The sequence below is a fragment of the Equus przewalskii genome, chromosome 3 (assembly GCF_037783145.1).
Source record: "Equus przewalskii isolate Varuska chromosome 3, EquPr2, whole genome shotgun sequence".
Classification (NCBI taxonomy): Eukaryota; Metazoa; Chordata; class Mammalia; order Perissodactyla; family Equidae; genus Equus; species Equus przewalskii.
Genome location: NC_091833.1, coordinates 17,735,362 through 17,751,052, shown reverse-complemented (window position 1 = coordinate 17,751,052; position 15,691 = coordinate 17,735,362). Strand labels below are relative to the sequence as shown.

At 56.1% G+C, this 15,691-nt stretch overlaps 1 protein-coding gene across 2 annotated transcripts in view; it reads left to right on the top strand.

Moving 5' to 3' along the window:
- ATP6V0D1 (ATPase H+ transporting V0 subunit d1) overlaps positions 1 to 15,691 on the top strand; it is a 36,388-nt gene that overhangs the window by 11,326 nt on the left and 9,371 nt on the right. For both annotated transcript variants that reach the window (XM_070612222.1, XM_008509411.2), the window contains exon 2: positions 10,290 to 10,461. In XM_070612222.1, coding sequence (XP_070468323.1) covers positions 10,290 to 10,461 — 172 coding nt within the window. The remainder of the gene's footprint in view (positions 1 to 10,289; positions 10,462 to 15,691) is intronic.

The following is a 15,691-nucleotide window of genomic DNA, read 5'->3' as shown; positions in this document are numbered from 1 at the left end:
GGCGGGGAGAGGTGGGGGGTTGGGGGGTGGGGTAGGAAGGGATGTGTGGAGGAACAGCCCTGACTGGTTGCTGGGCACTACTTTCCTGGCCAACTCTGGCCTAGTCCTGGATACTTGCCCAGACCTTGTCCCCCCCAGCCACTCAGGCAATGGTTTTCAGGCCTTGACCTCAGCTGAGGCTTCATATTTGGCTGGCGGATGGGGCTTTCCCCTCTGAGGAGTCATCTGTGGTGTCCTTGATGCTGCAACTTGGCCTTTCCTGCCTGCCCCTGCCCCTGCTCTGATAGCTGCTCAGAGGCTCCACAGCCCTGGGCCTCCCCTGCACCTGCTGTCAGTTCTGCCAAGGCTGCTCTATGGGTATTCAGGCCTCTGGGCTTACCCTGAGATCGAGTGGCCCTCAGGGGCTGGGGTTGCAGAGAGTCAGTGCAGTCGGGCCTGACTAGGGTAAAGAGTGTCAGAGTTGACCAGGCTTCTGGAGGTAATCTTATCCAACCCTTTTATTTTACTGGGAAAGTTACTCCCAGATGAGGCCCAAGGGCTTACTTTTGGTCTCCTGACATCCGTCTTGGCTCCTCCTGTTCAATCACTCTACCTTCTTTGATTCTTTCCTTCATTTGTTCTTTCATTTGTTCACTCAAGGATGCCTGGACTGTGGCTCTGTGTGCCCGGCCCCCAACTTAGGAAAGGGTGGTCAGGTGAAAGAAGCCCTGCTTCTGGAGCCCTCACTGTTCCACCAGGCCTTGCCACATGCTATCTATCTTGGAGATTAAAGGGTTGGAGATCAAGGAGTATGGGTGAACTACAACCATGACCCAGCACACAGGGCTTGAGGCTGCCAGGTCATGGGTTGTAGCTCACCCATTTCCCCCCATCTTCAGCCTTTTAAGCTACAAGCCAGATACCATATGTCAGGGCCTGGGGGAAATGAGGGTCCTGGAGTGTTATCGATCCTTCAGGCCTGGCCCAGGCTCCATGCCTTCCTATCACCCCCATCTCTCCACTGGCTTCCGTAGTTTGGACCTAGCTTCTGCTCTGAGGCTCCCTGAGCAAGGGACAACTTGCCTCCCAGGGGCCAGCCCAGGTCCACATGCTGATCATGCTCAGTCTGGCATGTTACTGCTCTTCCTGCACATGTCCTGCCAGGCCCTTGAGAGTGAGTAAGGGGGCCTGGGAGTGCTATACAGGACCAGCCTGCGTGGTTACTGCTCCTGCCACTTCCTGCCTGGCCCAAGCCTCTTGGCTCTGCTGGGCATGGGTATGGAATGGATTAACTCTGTTCCTGGCCCAGGCTGCTCTGTCCAGTTTCTATGAGCTGCAGGGAATGACACTTCATGCTGAGAGTAGCATGGCTTACAGCCCCAAAAGAGGCTTGATTCTGTGAGCCCATCTATAAGGCCTAAGTCTAAGCAAAGTGAGTATTTCCATAGCTTTGACTCTAGGCACTGTGGAGCTGGCAGGATCCAGCCTGACCTGGCTTAATCTACTGTGAACAGCAGTCTGGAGGCCCTAGAACCGTCTTCCCCCAACCACGTGAGTTCTAGCTTTCCTTAGTGTCCTTCCTCCAGAGTCTTTGCATGTAGAACAGAAGTCCACCATCACGAGCTGACAGGATCGCTCAGGCAGTGTGGCCAGTGCACCTGGGAGCCAGACATGGGCTTGGGCCAGCTTCTCAACAAGCTCACTGCCACAGCTGACCTTCCCTGGGCTGCCTGACACCTGGCCAGACCGGATCACTTTATCTCTCTCACTCACACTCCGGCAGACTTACATCTTTGGGAAAATGAAAAGAAGCTCTTTCTCGCAGCCCCAGATCCACTCCAACCTTCAGGTTTTATAACTGCAGTGGCAAGCCTGGAGAAGGAAGAGCTTGCTCAAGGTCAAAGTGCAGGGAAGCAGCAGAGGCGGGTATGGCCCCTGTCTCAATGGCCAGGGTTGCTAGATTCTTAGGCTGGGCTATGGCAGGGGAACATAAGGAAGCTGCCCTCCAAGCCCTGTGTCTCTCGGGACATGCCAGTCCCGTGGAGCCCTAGGACCTGGGTGGGGGTGTCCTGATGAGGGGTTGTCCATGTGGATCTCTACTCAGTCAGAGGAGAGCTTCTTGGAACTTGCCCTGGGTGCAGCAGTAACCGGTTCTGCCCCTCCCTTTGGCACATGGGACTGTCGCCTGCCTGGCACCCTCCTGACTGTCGAATGGATTGACTTCCTCATAGGATGTGAGAGATACTTTATTCTCCCAGCTGCAGGGACGAGGTGTTCCTGAGAGCATGAGGGTAATTAAATGTGGCTCTGCCACCACCACCTACCACCTGTCTCGGAGCCGGGAGAAGGGTGGCGAACCTGGGTCAAACATCCTGCTGCCTCCTTGACCTGGGGAGTGACACTCCCTTTTGATCCTTGTATCTGATATTGCTGGTGGGTGGTGCCACTGGCCTGTGGTGTCAGCTGGGCTACCTCTGCAGATCAGTCCCATCCCCCTCCTGCGAATGCTCACCTCACTAAAAGGCCCGCAGCAGGGGTGCCGGTCTAGGGACTAAGGAAGGAGAACTCACAGTCCTTTCCCTGTAGGAGCTCTGCCTTATGCCAACTGAAACCCAGTAGCTTGCATGTGGCTGTGCCAGCAGTAGACTCCAGGTTCTTCCCAAGGCTGCTGGCCCGCCAGCCCAGGGGCTTCCCATAGAGCAAGAGCTGCCCTTGGCTGCACCATCTCCTTCCTCGTCCTAAGGCCCCCAGGGCAGCAGCTCAGGGTGTGGTGGGTGGTGCAGAGTTGGGTCCTAGCCTCTGTCCAGGTCCCTGGGGCTGCCCAGAGCTTTATATGATCTTGCTGGTAGGTGAGGTGAGACATGGGCTTGGGGATAGGAGTCTCAGATTTTGAGCCAGCTCTCCTTCTCCAGGAGATAGCAAAGTGGGGCCTGTGTGTTTGCATGCCTGTGCTGTACAAGGGCCCCTACAGCCTTTATGAAGGGGAGAAGGATGTGCCAGAGCCCCAGAGGAAGGATCGGGACAGGCCATGGGAAGGAAGGGCAGGAGCCTTCTATGGAGCACTGAGTAGGACAGCCTCAGCAACAACCTAGAGTCGAGAACACAGACTACATGACTGGGGCTGAGGGTCTTAGTTGGGAAGCTCTGGGTAGGATTCTCTCTGCCAGAAGAAATGGATTGTGGTGTGCTGTGCTCAGTTTTCTCTGTATACCACTGCCTCTGTTCAGTGTCTGTGGCGGGTGCCCTGAGATGCTGGCCTTGCACGGCCTTTCACCAGGTGACTGGCCAGGAACCTGGGTCCAGATAGATTCCTCAAGCTGCTTGGGGCCAAGCTGTGGAACAGGATTCGAACTCAGGTCTCTGTGGCTCCAAAACCCAGGTTCTCTCTCCCCTGAGAGCCACTCGGCCACCTAAGGAGTGTCCTGAAACCAATGATCTGACAAAATGGGGCTGCAGAGGTGAGCTGGGGCTGTGGCATGGACCAGCTGATGGATGATGAGTGGTCCTGCACTTGCCATGGCAAGGGGTCCTGGACACTACAGTTGAGGGGAGGGCAGTGTCAAGGCTCTGGCTGGGGAATGGCAGGTGGGACCTCAGGGAGGGGAAGAAGAACTAGCATTTGATAGGAAGAGTTGGAACTCAGGGTTAGTCAGTTGGTATTATGTGAGGTTTGCAGGGGACCTGTGATAAGCCCTGGCAGAGGCCTGAGGGCAAAGAAGATGCTTAGTCTGTGCTGCATGTCCTGTGTAACCCCAGGGTTAATGGTTTCCATGCTATGGCTCTTACACTGGGAGTTGCAGATGTGGTGCTCTGACCCTGCAGAGCCAGCCAGCCAGTGCACACACCTGCCTTGGAACTGATACGAAGAAGAGGTCTCACTCACCTGCAAAGCCTAGAGAGGAGACAGGCATAGCACATTTGCCAATGAGGGGCTATGGCTTTGTTGGACCACCAGCTGGACTGTCTGTCCACATCTGTCCATCCATCTGAGTTTCTCTGCTTTGAGCCCCTGGAAGTTACAACATTGGAGAGCCTCTGGGGCAGAACGAGCTCTGCAAGTGGAGCCCAGGTCTGGTCCCTTGAAAGCGGACCCTTACCTAGGCCCAGTGGGGAATGGTGGAACAGGCTCCAAGGCCCTGCTGCCCTCGTGGGGAGTAGGTACACTAGGCTCTAGGGAGCATATTTGCGCATCTGGTTTCACTCAGCAGGCCGCAATTCCTGAAAACCCCTGAGCTCCCCAGGAGAGCATCGTTGAGTGACCTCTGGAAAAGCAGAAGTGAAGTCTGGGAACACACTGTCCTCTCACACTTTGCCATGGCCAGCTGGCCAGCAGGGCCCCTCTATGGGCCATGCAGCCATGGGTGAGTCTAGAGCAGGGGGCTGCCCTGTATAGTGTACTGTGCCAGGGGCTGCCTCTATGCCTGCTGGCTCCAGGGGCAGTGTGGCATGGTCCAAGACATTCCCTTCCTGCCTCCCCAGGGCCCTTGAGGAGGACTGGAGAGGCCACATGCTGCCTGCCCTTGGGAGCTCTGGAGGGGCTGAAATATCACTGTCAGGGCTGGCAGGACATGGGAAACGTTTCAGGAAGTGGCTGGGGGCAGGGCTACCCAGCTGCCACCTCTCAAGGTCTGGTTGGGGCTGGCTGCCAAGCCCACACTTTGTCCCACAGAGAGGAGAAAGTGCTGGTCAGACTAGGAGTCCTCATGCCCTGCCAGCTGGGCTGGGGTGGTAATCAGGGGTGCCAGCTAGGGTCAGAGCTCTGCTGCTGAAGGGTCCTGGGCCAGGAGACCTGGGTTGAGGGAAACCGGGAGGTGAAGGGACAGGTGGAAGCTATGGGGCCAGCTTGAGTCTGGTGCGACCCTAGGAGCTATGTGAGGAACAGCCGCACCAGGTGGGTGTTGGGCTGCAGCCTGCCCAGGAGCCTTCAGAGAGCTCAGCTGGACACTGCTGGAGCTGGGGCAGTGGCCTTTGACACAGGCAACCTCAAGGTGGTGAGTGGTGCCCTGTGGAGGAGGGTGGGCAGGACCTCTCACTTTCTAGGCTGGAGGAGTGCCCTCCCAACCCAGCTTCTCTGGCTGGGCCTGGGGAAGCAGCCCTGTCTTCTATACTTCAAGGGCTTTTCTCTAGTGCATCCTGTAGACTTCCCTGGAGGTCTTTCTTGGGGCAGAGATCATAGCAGGGGTCACTCTAGCTGGAAAATAGCACTGGTAGAGCAGAGTCAAGGGTTGAGGCTAAGGCAGTGCTAGGGCTGAAAGTGTAGGGCCTCCCAGGCTGTGGGGAAGAGGCAGGGCACTAGCTCTTAGGCCACAGGGGCCACTGGGTAAAGGTGACAATGACACATTGGCATTGGAGGACTTCACTCTCCTGACAGTGTCAAGAGTGGACTTGGGAGCAGGGAGCCAAGATATGGGGCAGGAGGCCAGCAAAAGGGCACTGTGGCCGTGAGGAGGCCTGGAGATGGAGTTGGGGAGAGATGTACCAGAACACTGGGGACAGGTGATACTAGGAAGCAGAAGAGCTGTGAGAACGTCTTGGGTGGGGTGAGGGGTGCTGAGAAGTAGGCCCAAGGCCCTCAGGGAAGGCTGGAGGCACTGGGAAACAGTTGGACAGCTTCCTCTGAAGAGGGGTTTAGGTCAGACTTCACAGGGAACTTCCTGATAGCAGCAGCATCTTCTTGGACATGAGAAATCAGCCTCTGAGGAAGTCTTTTGCTATGAGAGATCCCAGACTGGCCAGACATTCCTGGTGCTGGGCCACGGAGGGGAGGATTTGGGGTAGACAGCTGGGCTTGTGGGTAGACCAGAGTGGTCCCCCGAGTCTGTGCTAAGCAGAACACTGCTCATGCCTCAGCCCAGGCACGTCTCGGCCTCTTAGGGGCTGTCACCGAAGCTGTCAGGCTGCTAAGCCCAGGGCACAGAGCAGAACTAGCCCCTGCCTTCCCAGAGCCCCTGGCGTCCTCGGCTGCCCTTCGGGGTGGGCCAGGGCTGGGTGGCTCGGTCTCCCACGAAGCTCTCAACAAGTTCCAGGCCTCTCCTCCTGTGCTCAGATCCCACCCCCAGTAACACCCCCTCCTCTGCATCCACATCCGTCAGAGCAGGAAGCTGGTGGTGGGAGATTTCTAATGGCCTCTTCAGCCCTGAGGACTGTCTGAAGTGCCTGGGGCTGCCAGCCCCTGGGCCTGAGTGCAGGATTTCTCAGACAGGGTCACAGCTGGTTCAGAAGCCTGTGTGGTCCAAGCTGAGGGATCAGGTCGCCTGCCTGCCTCCAGCTTGCCTTCTTAGCTGGCAGGCTGTCCCCTCTCCCTGGGTCACAGGGAAACTCAGAGCTTGGCTAGCGAAAGTGGTCTGGAATGGCCCCTTGACATCGTCCCTGGGGGTTTTAAAAATGAGTTTCCTGGTAAGGAAGACTCTTCAGACCTTGGGCAGGATTCTCAGTAGAGTCTCCCGAGTTTGCTCTGATCCGACACACGCCAGCAGAAACCACCCGGCCTTCTGCGTTCCAGCAGTGCTGGGAGCCATGGCTTCCCCAGATGCAGCGTCAGCAGAACGCAGCAACCAAGGCACGGGGTGTTTGCTTTAGGGCCCGTGCTAAACCCCCAGGGTGGAGAGGCATGCAAAGGAGAGCCTAGCCCTCAGCTGTGCCCCTTTCATTCACATGCACACCCTTCTAGCTTCTCTAGGAATGGCTGACTCCACAAGTGATGCCAGAGGGACTTGTCCATGAGTCATGGCAGTCCAGGGCCATTGTCAGGTGGCAATGAGTGTCCAGGCTACTCCCAAGGTTGTGGAGGGGGCATGCTCTGGCCTCTCTCACCCCTCTGCCACCTGCCTTTTCTGGGACTAAAGTCTGGGTAGGCAGCTGGGTCCATATCTGAAAGGCCCATCCTGGGCCAAGGGCTGTGGGAGAGTGTGATCAGGGATGTCAAGGGTGGAGGAGGAGAGGAGACCAGAGCTGGAAATGGACAGAATCTATCAGGTGTGATCCACATCTCAGCCACTCTATGCCTGACTATGGGACTCTGGACAAGTTTCATGTTCCCTCTCATTTCTCTTTGAGTCTGTGAAATGGGCATGGCTGGGAAGTCTAGCACACAGGGTGCTTCTGGCATGGGGCTGAGTACTCAGCAGGGCCCCATCTGTTTCTAGTTAGAGTGGGTCTTGTTTGCCCCCTTGTGTTGGGGTGCTGACTCCCACTTGATGAGTGCCAGGTGTTGGATGGAGTCAGTAGGGGCTGGAGGAGGAGAGGGTACTTGGTGGTGGGGAGTGAGCCTTCCCAGGGAGAGAAGCCATATGGAGCAAAGGCAGAGGCTAGGGCAGAGGAAGTTGCACACTGCTAGAGCGCTTGAGAGGCTAAAGTGGGAGGTGACAGCACCCAGGGAAGCTTTCCAGCAACATGGATGCCTGGGGGAGGCCTGGCCCTTGGATGCTTTGGAGGGTGGGAATCAGGAGGCTGGGTTGGGGTCCAGGGCCTGGACTTGCTGTCCCAGAGAATAGTGGGGCCCCTGGCATGAGGGGCCCTGACAAGAGGACTGGGTTTTGCCCTGGGGCCCTCTCTGTGCATCTGGCCTAGCCCTCAGGCCCAGCTGTGAGCTGGAGAGGAAGGCGTCTCATCGCCTGAGAAGGGCTCTCGATTGGCTGCGGTGGCTGAGTGGATAAACGGACAGGTTTGGGCTGGCAGCTGCTGCACCACACAGTCTGACCCAGAACACCACATTCTGGGCCGGGCTTTCAGCTGCTGTCTGCTCCGCAGCTTCCTCTAGTGGAGATCTGAGCACCTGCTGTGCCCGGACCAGAACCCCCTGCCCCCTTTTTTTTTTTTCAAGTATCACAATGTTCATTGAGAGATACAAGTATATAAAGTCAGGGCATGAGTATGACTCGAAAAATTACTTAGACTTACTTTCAATGCTGTAATCAGAGGGGCCAGTTCATATTCTCACCATTTATTTCACACCCACAACAACCACTCCAAGGTCATTAACGATCTCTCAAAACTGATCGGTTTTGTACATGTAAACCATGTTTCTTTTAAAAAGAGTTGTGCACTTGTCCAGAGTCAAGGATATTAAAACCTAGGCATAAAGTCCATTACTAAAGGTAGAAATGCAGGTGATATACTGTTACGGCAACAGCCATCAATTACAGTTAACAACCAAATGGATAATCAGATAATGCAGCAACTCAAGTATTACTGAGCACAGCACCTTTTCTCATCCATGCCTTGTTCCAGACATAGGTGGGCCTTGGCCAGACTGTGGTGAGGATGGAGAGGAATAGAGCCCAGGGCCAGGGCTCATGGCAGACAGCTTGGGGTGAGGACATTGAAGTGTACACACTTCCTGGGCGAAAAGACAGCAGCGTTCATGGCACAGAACAGGGCCCTGGTGGCTTCTCCTTGCCCCACCTTGCCCTCTGTTCTGTCCTCCTTTAGGGTGGCCATGGGAGAAAAGTAGGTGTGAAGGGTAGAGTGATGGTGAAGGCAGCAGATGGTGAAGGCCTCCTGCAAGCCTCATGAGGTTAAAGTCCACTCTGTGAGTGCCAGGAGCCACAGAGGACTTAAGTGCTTCCTGCCATCAGGCTGCCACCCAGAGATGCAAGTGGAAGGCATCCACTCCAGCGGTGTGCATACCCCTCCCTCCCACATACTCTTCCATCTCTCCTTTACACATCTGACTCCATGCTGAGATCAGTCTTCTCTTGATGGGGCATGGGAGGAGGGGCATCACAGGAATCTCCTAAGCCTGTGGAGGGATCATGTGCCTCACGCTCCCTTCCTGTCTCAACAGCTCAGGATAGCATGTCCTTCTAGGCCCATGGATACACAAGGAGGCCTTAATTGGGAGCTTGCGGAAATGTTTGCAAGTGTGACCCTTTCTGTCATCCTCTCGGTAGCCTCCCCAGGGGACGGAAAGCATACAGTCCCCAGTCAGTAGAGGCCAACCTCGGCTGTTGGGCATTCATACACACACACACACATGCACACACGCACGCACACACGCACAGGTCCCTTCTCAACAGCTCTCCTTGGTGTTGACATCACTACCACAGTGTCCCCCGTTTCAAAATTCAGGAGTAAACCCTCCTGCTGTCTTCACCAGCTCTCTTCCCAGTGTTTCATTCATTCCACACTTATTTACTGAGCATGAAAACACACAAGAACATGCTCTATCCTAGGCTCTAGGATACTGTGGTGACCCAAAGTCCCTGCCATTGTGGAGCTTATGTGTCCTATGCCAGGTGGGATAAGTGTTACAAAGAAAAGTAGCACAAGTGAAAGGACAGAGTGATGGGGCTACTCGGGAGAGGCCTCTGAAGAGGGGATGTTTGAGGAGAGATTGTCACTTTCCAGGCAAGGGGACAGGGAAAGGCCTTGAGGTGACAAGGTGCAGATGAGTGACGTGGTCTGCTTTGTGTCTTGAGAAGATTGCTGTGGCTGCTGTGTGGAGGACAGACTGAGGGGTGAGAGGCAAGGGCAAAAGCTGGGAGACTGTCAGGTTGTTGCCACAATCCCTCTGGGTCTCACCTGTCCTGCCTCCCCAGGGCCCTTCTGCTCTGTCCTCTCCCTTTTCCCTTACCCCTGTTCTTAAGAGCTCAGGAGAGCCCATAGGATTGGCCAGGCTGCCTCCAGCCACTCCTAGGGCAAGGCCAACCTTTCCTCCCAGCCTCATCCCTCCCTCATACCACTCATTCGCTCTCCAGGCCACTTGTCACTCACACCATCCTGTTAGCTATTTCCTTTGTATTTTCCTGTCCCTGTCCTCTGCTCTGAGCCAGGCCGGCATACCCTCTCATCCTCTCAGTCCTGTCTCTGTGTCCTCTCCACTTTATTCCCAGGGCTTGTGGTATCTCCTTTATTTCATCTACATTATTTCTGCCTGGAGGTATGTTGGCTTGCTCCCCTAACCCTGTGACCCTTGAGGGCAGGCCCATGTTTTATTCTGCTCTAGGTTAGGGCCATCCTAGAGTCCACCATGCAGAAGGGCCTCAAAGGCTGTGAGTTGTGAATGGCACCTTGGGTTGAGGTTTCCCAGGCCTCCTTGCCATCTGGGGGAACAATGGTTCTACTTGTGCTTGGACTCTGGGGCCCAGTATGTTGGCTTGTGGCCCAAGGGTCTGGGAGCATCTCCAGGGCCTTGGCCTGACTGCCCTGGAGTAGGCCCTGAGCCAGCAGGGAAGTGGAACAGGGACAGGAGTGCAGGGTAGCAGCAGGACACAACTGCCGGGGAGAGACTGGGGCTCAGCGTAAGATTGGGGATGGAGACTTGGGGCACTGGGGAGGGCCAGCCCTCACCTCCCACCTTTGGGTTTTAGACCTGAAGCTGCACCTGCAGAGCACTGACTATGGCAACTTCCTGGCCAACGAGGCATCACCACTGACAGTGTCAGTCATCGATGACCGGCTCAAGGAGAAGATGGTGGTGGAGTTCCGCCACATGAGGAACCATGCCTATGAGCCACTCGCCAGTTTCCTGGACTTCATTACGTGAGTGTGCCTTTTGGTGCCCTCCCCTCCCACTGGGCTGGACAGCTACACCTGCCAGAGTTGGCTCAGCATAGGCTCAGGCCTGCTGCCTGCAGAGTCCTCCCGGACTGTATGGCTGGGCTGGTTAATCAACAACCCTGGACCTACAGGCCACCACCCATAAAGTGGGGTCATCAGCTCCTTCACTGCTGGCCGGGAATCTGGTGGGCAGGCAAGAGTATCCCATGCTGTAGTGCCAGATGAAGCCCCTTTCCCTGCATGCCTGGTGTTACAGAGATTGGGATGGGGAGACCAGGCATGATGGGAGCCCTTTTCTTCACTCCCTCTACAGCACTCATACTGAACACTCACTGGGCACCCACCCCCTGTGCCAGGGTCAGGCGTCAGGGGATGACAGAGCTCTGAAGAGTCAGGTTCTTGGGGTGGACCATTCAGGTTCTTTGGCCCTGTCTGGACTGAGGCCCATTCTCTATCTTGTCTGACCATGGCCCTGGGTCTCGGGGAGAAGGGGTTGGGGGTGGGGGAGTGGAACACCTGGCTGTCTTTCCTAGTCTATGTTGCCCAGGCCCCCACGCTTAAGACCCTTGGCTGCCCAGCTTCCCTATCATATAACCCTTGGGTGCAGCCCTGCCTCCACTAAGCTCCTGGAGGTGCTGAGCAGAGGAAAGGACCCTAGGACCTGCAGGTGGCGGGGAGGGCTCCTGGATGAGGCAGCCTCTACTTGCCAGGTGTGCTTGTGGAAACAGGGAGGTAGAGAGGCCCCCTCTGCAGGGATGCCCGGGAGCCATGAGCCAGGGCCCAGTGGATGAAGAGACAGCCCCTATCCAAGTAGCTGCCCCACACAGGTGGTGAGCAGAGGCATGATCGGTGACTGGTTTATGTGAGTGTGCTCTGTGCTGGTGGAGTGTGAGTATGTGTTACGGGGAAGTATTTCCAGGCACTCTTCCAGGTAATGTCTAGCTTCTGCCATTCCCTGATGACGGTGCCCCCACCCTCCTTCTTGAGACCTGGCACACCTGCTCTGCTTGTCCCTGCAGGGACATGCTGGATGCCTGCTGCCTGACCTGATTCCCACCCCCAGCAAGGAGCAGCCACTTTCTCAAGATCCACTTGCTCAAGTGGGTGCTGCAGCCAGAACGGCTCCATTCTCGAGTGAGGACCGCAGGCTGGAATACCTGAAGGGCTCAGGGAACCTGCCCAGGCTGGGAAGCAGGCTCTCTCCTGGGGGCCTCCTTCCCTGGGGGCCTCCTTCCCCAGGGGCCTTCCTGCTGTGCTTGCTTTGCCCATAATCACACTGCCCTGGCCCCGGTCAAGGTACAACCAACGTGGTCCTACTGGGCCAGGAGGCCAGAGATAGGGTGTGTCTTGTGCTGCTGCATTGGGGGTCACACCACAGCACCCCATCTGTCAGTCATCCCCTGGCCTGGGCCTGTGTGTCCCTTGCCCCAAGGCCAGAGTCAAGGATGTACCAGGAAGCAGAGCCTGGCCTTCACCTTGTTTGCACAAGGCTCCTTTGGCTTCCTGGTGAATGTTCTGGCCTTGCCAGCTAGGTTGGCCAGAGGAGGCCTGGCCCCATGCCAGTGGCCGGAGGGCAGATGTCATCCATCCTGCTGCCCACTTGGCCACCTGCCTGTGCAGCTAGGCCCTGGCCTGTGTTAGTGCCCTCAGAGGCTTAGTCTCAGCCTGCCAGGCCATGAAACTGGAGAGGGCTCTGAGCGTGACTGAGGCTGCACAGCCGCCAGCTCTTTGCTGGAGGTTGGCTGTAAGCACCAAGCGTGCTTAAAGCAGCCAAGCGCTGTCCTGTGGCAGGCTGTCACTTCTCCGCCCCTTCCATTCATAGGTGATTGTGGCTTAGAGGCTTCCATCCCCTCACTCCTGCCCTCACTCAGGAAGAGCTCACCAGCCAGGTGTTAGCCCATCTGAGCCTGTGGCTGCTCATTTCATGACCTTGTCATCTCCAGTGACCCACTCCTCTGCTCTTCACTTCAGCCACCTCCATCGATAACTGCCCAAGGCAATGTCACCACTTGGAACTGCTCCACCCATGAAATTGCTGAGTCAGGCACCCCCTCTCTACCCACAACCCTCAGTTCTTCCAGCCCAGTCTCAGTCCCTTGTGGGACGTGGGTTCCGGACACAGCAGGACTCTGGGCCTAGCTTCCTCCCCTGCTGCCCCTTCTGTCTTGATTTTCCTCCCTCCCCAGCTGAAGTTCCCTGGTCTATCATTCACGCACTCTTCTGCCAACATCCGCAGCTCTTTTGGCTGCCTGTCTCATGGTCCCGCCCGGCTGGCAGCCCCCCAGCCCTGGAGGAGTCCCAGCAGCCTCCAGCCTGGAGGCGCTCTCCCCTGCCTCTGCTGCCGGGAGCAAAGCTGGGGAAGCTGACATTGGGCGGATGATCCCTGCTGCCAGAAATGCACGCTCACCAGCTCAGCTGGCTTCAGCTTGTCTCTACCCAGCCGCCTGCTTCCTCTCCCCACAGCACCTTGCAGCCCCCCACCAAGGATGGGAGGACCACTTCCTCATCTTTAATACCGTCCCTCTCCTGCCCCCAACCTTCTCTGTGCAGATGGCCTACCTCCTCCTCCACAGAGGCGATAAAAGCCAATTTGCCTCTCATCTCTGCATCTGTACCTGCCCCCCCCCCCACCAACACAACCCTGTTCCAATGTCAGAGGTGCTCTCCTTTTCTCTTGGGTCCTCCTTCCCCTAATGTCCTGAGTCCCCACTCCCGGACCCTGAGTGGCCACTCATCTACAGCCACCTTCCCTTCCGCATTAATCCCATTAGCATCTAAACAAGCTCAGATCTCTCACATCATTAAAATCTTGTCTCATGGGGACTAAACTTTTACATTCACTCTCTGTTCTCTCACCATCCCTCATCCTTCAAGCCTCCAGTCTGTGCAGTCCCATCACTCCACCGCGAGGCTCTGGCTAAGGTCACTGCTGACCTTCGTGTGGTCAAGGTCTCCAGGCCTGATCAGAAGCCACCCTCCACTCACCTCCTCCCAGCAGTCTCCTGCCTCTTGTGGTGTTTCTCTGATTTAACTCCTGCCTCCCTGACTGTTCTTTCCCTATCTCCTCCTCCACTTCCTCCACTCTGGGTCATTCCAGGAGTGAGGAGTGTTGCAGAAAGAGGTGAACCCTTCTGTAGGGACCAGTCCAGGAGATCTCCCCCAGGCTGGGAACTCACAACTGGCTTCCCTGAGGAAGTGACTGTTTGGCTGAGAGGAAGGGTATTTAAAGGAAGAATTGGGGGAGGGATGTTCTAGACTGAGGGAACCATACATGTCCTGAGCAGCTAGAGCATGGAGCCTCATATCTTAGAGATGTCCAGAGGAATGTAGCCAGAGAAGAGAATGTGGTCCCCCAAGTTGGTGAAAGCATTAGTTAGAGGCTCCATCTGGGTGTGAAGACTTGAAACAATGCCATTGCTACCCACAGAGAAAACTGGCCCAGCTGGGCAGAGGTTGGGACCACTACAGAGGTCACCTTAGCTCCATCCCTCAGAGTCTCTTAGTTACCTTCAGAGCTGCCCCAGGATGGCTGGAACAGGCTTCTGCAGGAGGTGATGAGTTCCTTGTCACTGAAGGTGTGCAAACGGAAGCTAGTCAAGGCCTTCCCGTGGTGAGAGACAGTGTCCAATGGTTTTGTAGATCCTAGCCAGCCTTCAGCCAACACACATGACCAGTGTCAGCTCTGGGCCAGGCCCAATGCTAGGAGGGAGGGAGATGTATGGATGTAATGGGATGAGTGCCAGTGGTGGTGTCAACAGCTCCAGGAAAGGCCTGTGGGCAGCTGCTACAAGTGGAGCCCTGGGTCACATGAGGCTTGCTGGCATTGACAGGACTCCAGGATCAGGTAGGGTTAGAGAGGTCACTCGGGAGAGTACGTGGTCAGAGTGGAGGCAGCTGCCTGGCATGGGGCAGACAGGCCCTGAGTGAGAGAGTTCCCCCTGAAGTAGACGGTTACCAGTCATGTGGTCTTGAAATGATTCAGCTCAATTTCACAGCAATAATATGTAATATGCCCCTATACCAAGGGCTCCTTCCAGGCCCAGCTTGCTGTGTGACTTGAGATAGAGCCTCTATTAGGGTTTTTTGGCTTTGGAGAGGATCTTGACCTGGGCCATTCCATGATGGCTTCCCGTAGGAGAGTAGGCCCCAAAGGGGAGCTAGGAGAGTTGCTTGTGGGAGAAGTGAGTCTGGTCTCTGGGGATTTGCAGGTGGGTCACAAAGTCCTTTGTCGTTAGATGAGCGAGCCTCCCTGGAGGGGGCCATCCCCAATGTGCAGCATCTGCCTGTGGCCCTGGTACCCACTGGCAGAGCTGGAGCAGAGTAACCTGTATCATCTGGGGAAGGTAAGGTCCCATCTTTCTCCTGTACCATAGGCTTCAGTGCTACCAGCCTGGAGTGGGCAGCTGCAAGGAGGCTTTGTCCCAGGACAGTGGCCTCAAGTGCCCAGTGGGCCTATTAGCATACCTGCCATTCTCCCTAGGACACATTGCTTCAACCTGGGGCCCTGCTGGGTCACAGAGGGCATCAAATTTCTTTTGGCCTCCCTATCCTGGCCCTCCAGCACCCTCTATCCACAACTACTGTTTCTATCGGCTGGGGCTCTAGGCCTGCTGTGGTTTCTGGTATCTGGGCTAGACCTGGCTTCTGCCTTGAGGGAGAGCCAGCACCAGTACTGTTCCCCTGAGCCTGAGGGAGAGCACATAGGAGCTCTTCAAGGCCCAGAAAGCTCAGGTCAAGTCATTGGGTCAATAGACCCAGCTGGGCCTCTGGAGAGGGGCAGGATTTTAATGAGGAGAAAGTCCGGGCCTTATAAGCCCTGCTGTGGACCACATTTCAGTCATTCTGATTGTATGGGGGGAAACTGAGGCTTGACAGGTAGTGTGCTGAGACCATAGCTTATCTGTGTCCACTTTCTACCCTGGGCAGGGCTCTGCAGGACTCAGATGTGATTGAGCACAGATACTGTTATTAGCAATCCCTGCTGGGAGCTGTGGATGGACAGGCTGGCAGGGTTACCTAGTCCTTATGGCCGCCTCAGCAGCACCAGGTGGCCCCTAGGGCCAAGATGGTGAGAATGTGGAAGCAAGTCATGTTGCTCCAGCAGGTGGCGCCAAAGGGCACAGCAGAAGGACATGGCTTGGCTAGGGGCTCTGAAGACTTCTTGGAGGAAGTGTCTTCCTAAACTCCAACCAGAGACTTCTGTGGGCCCAAG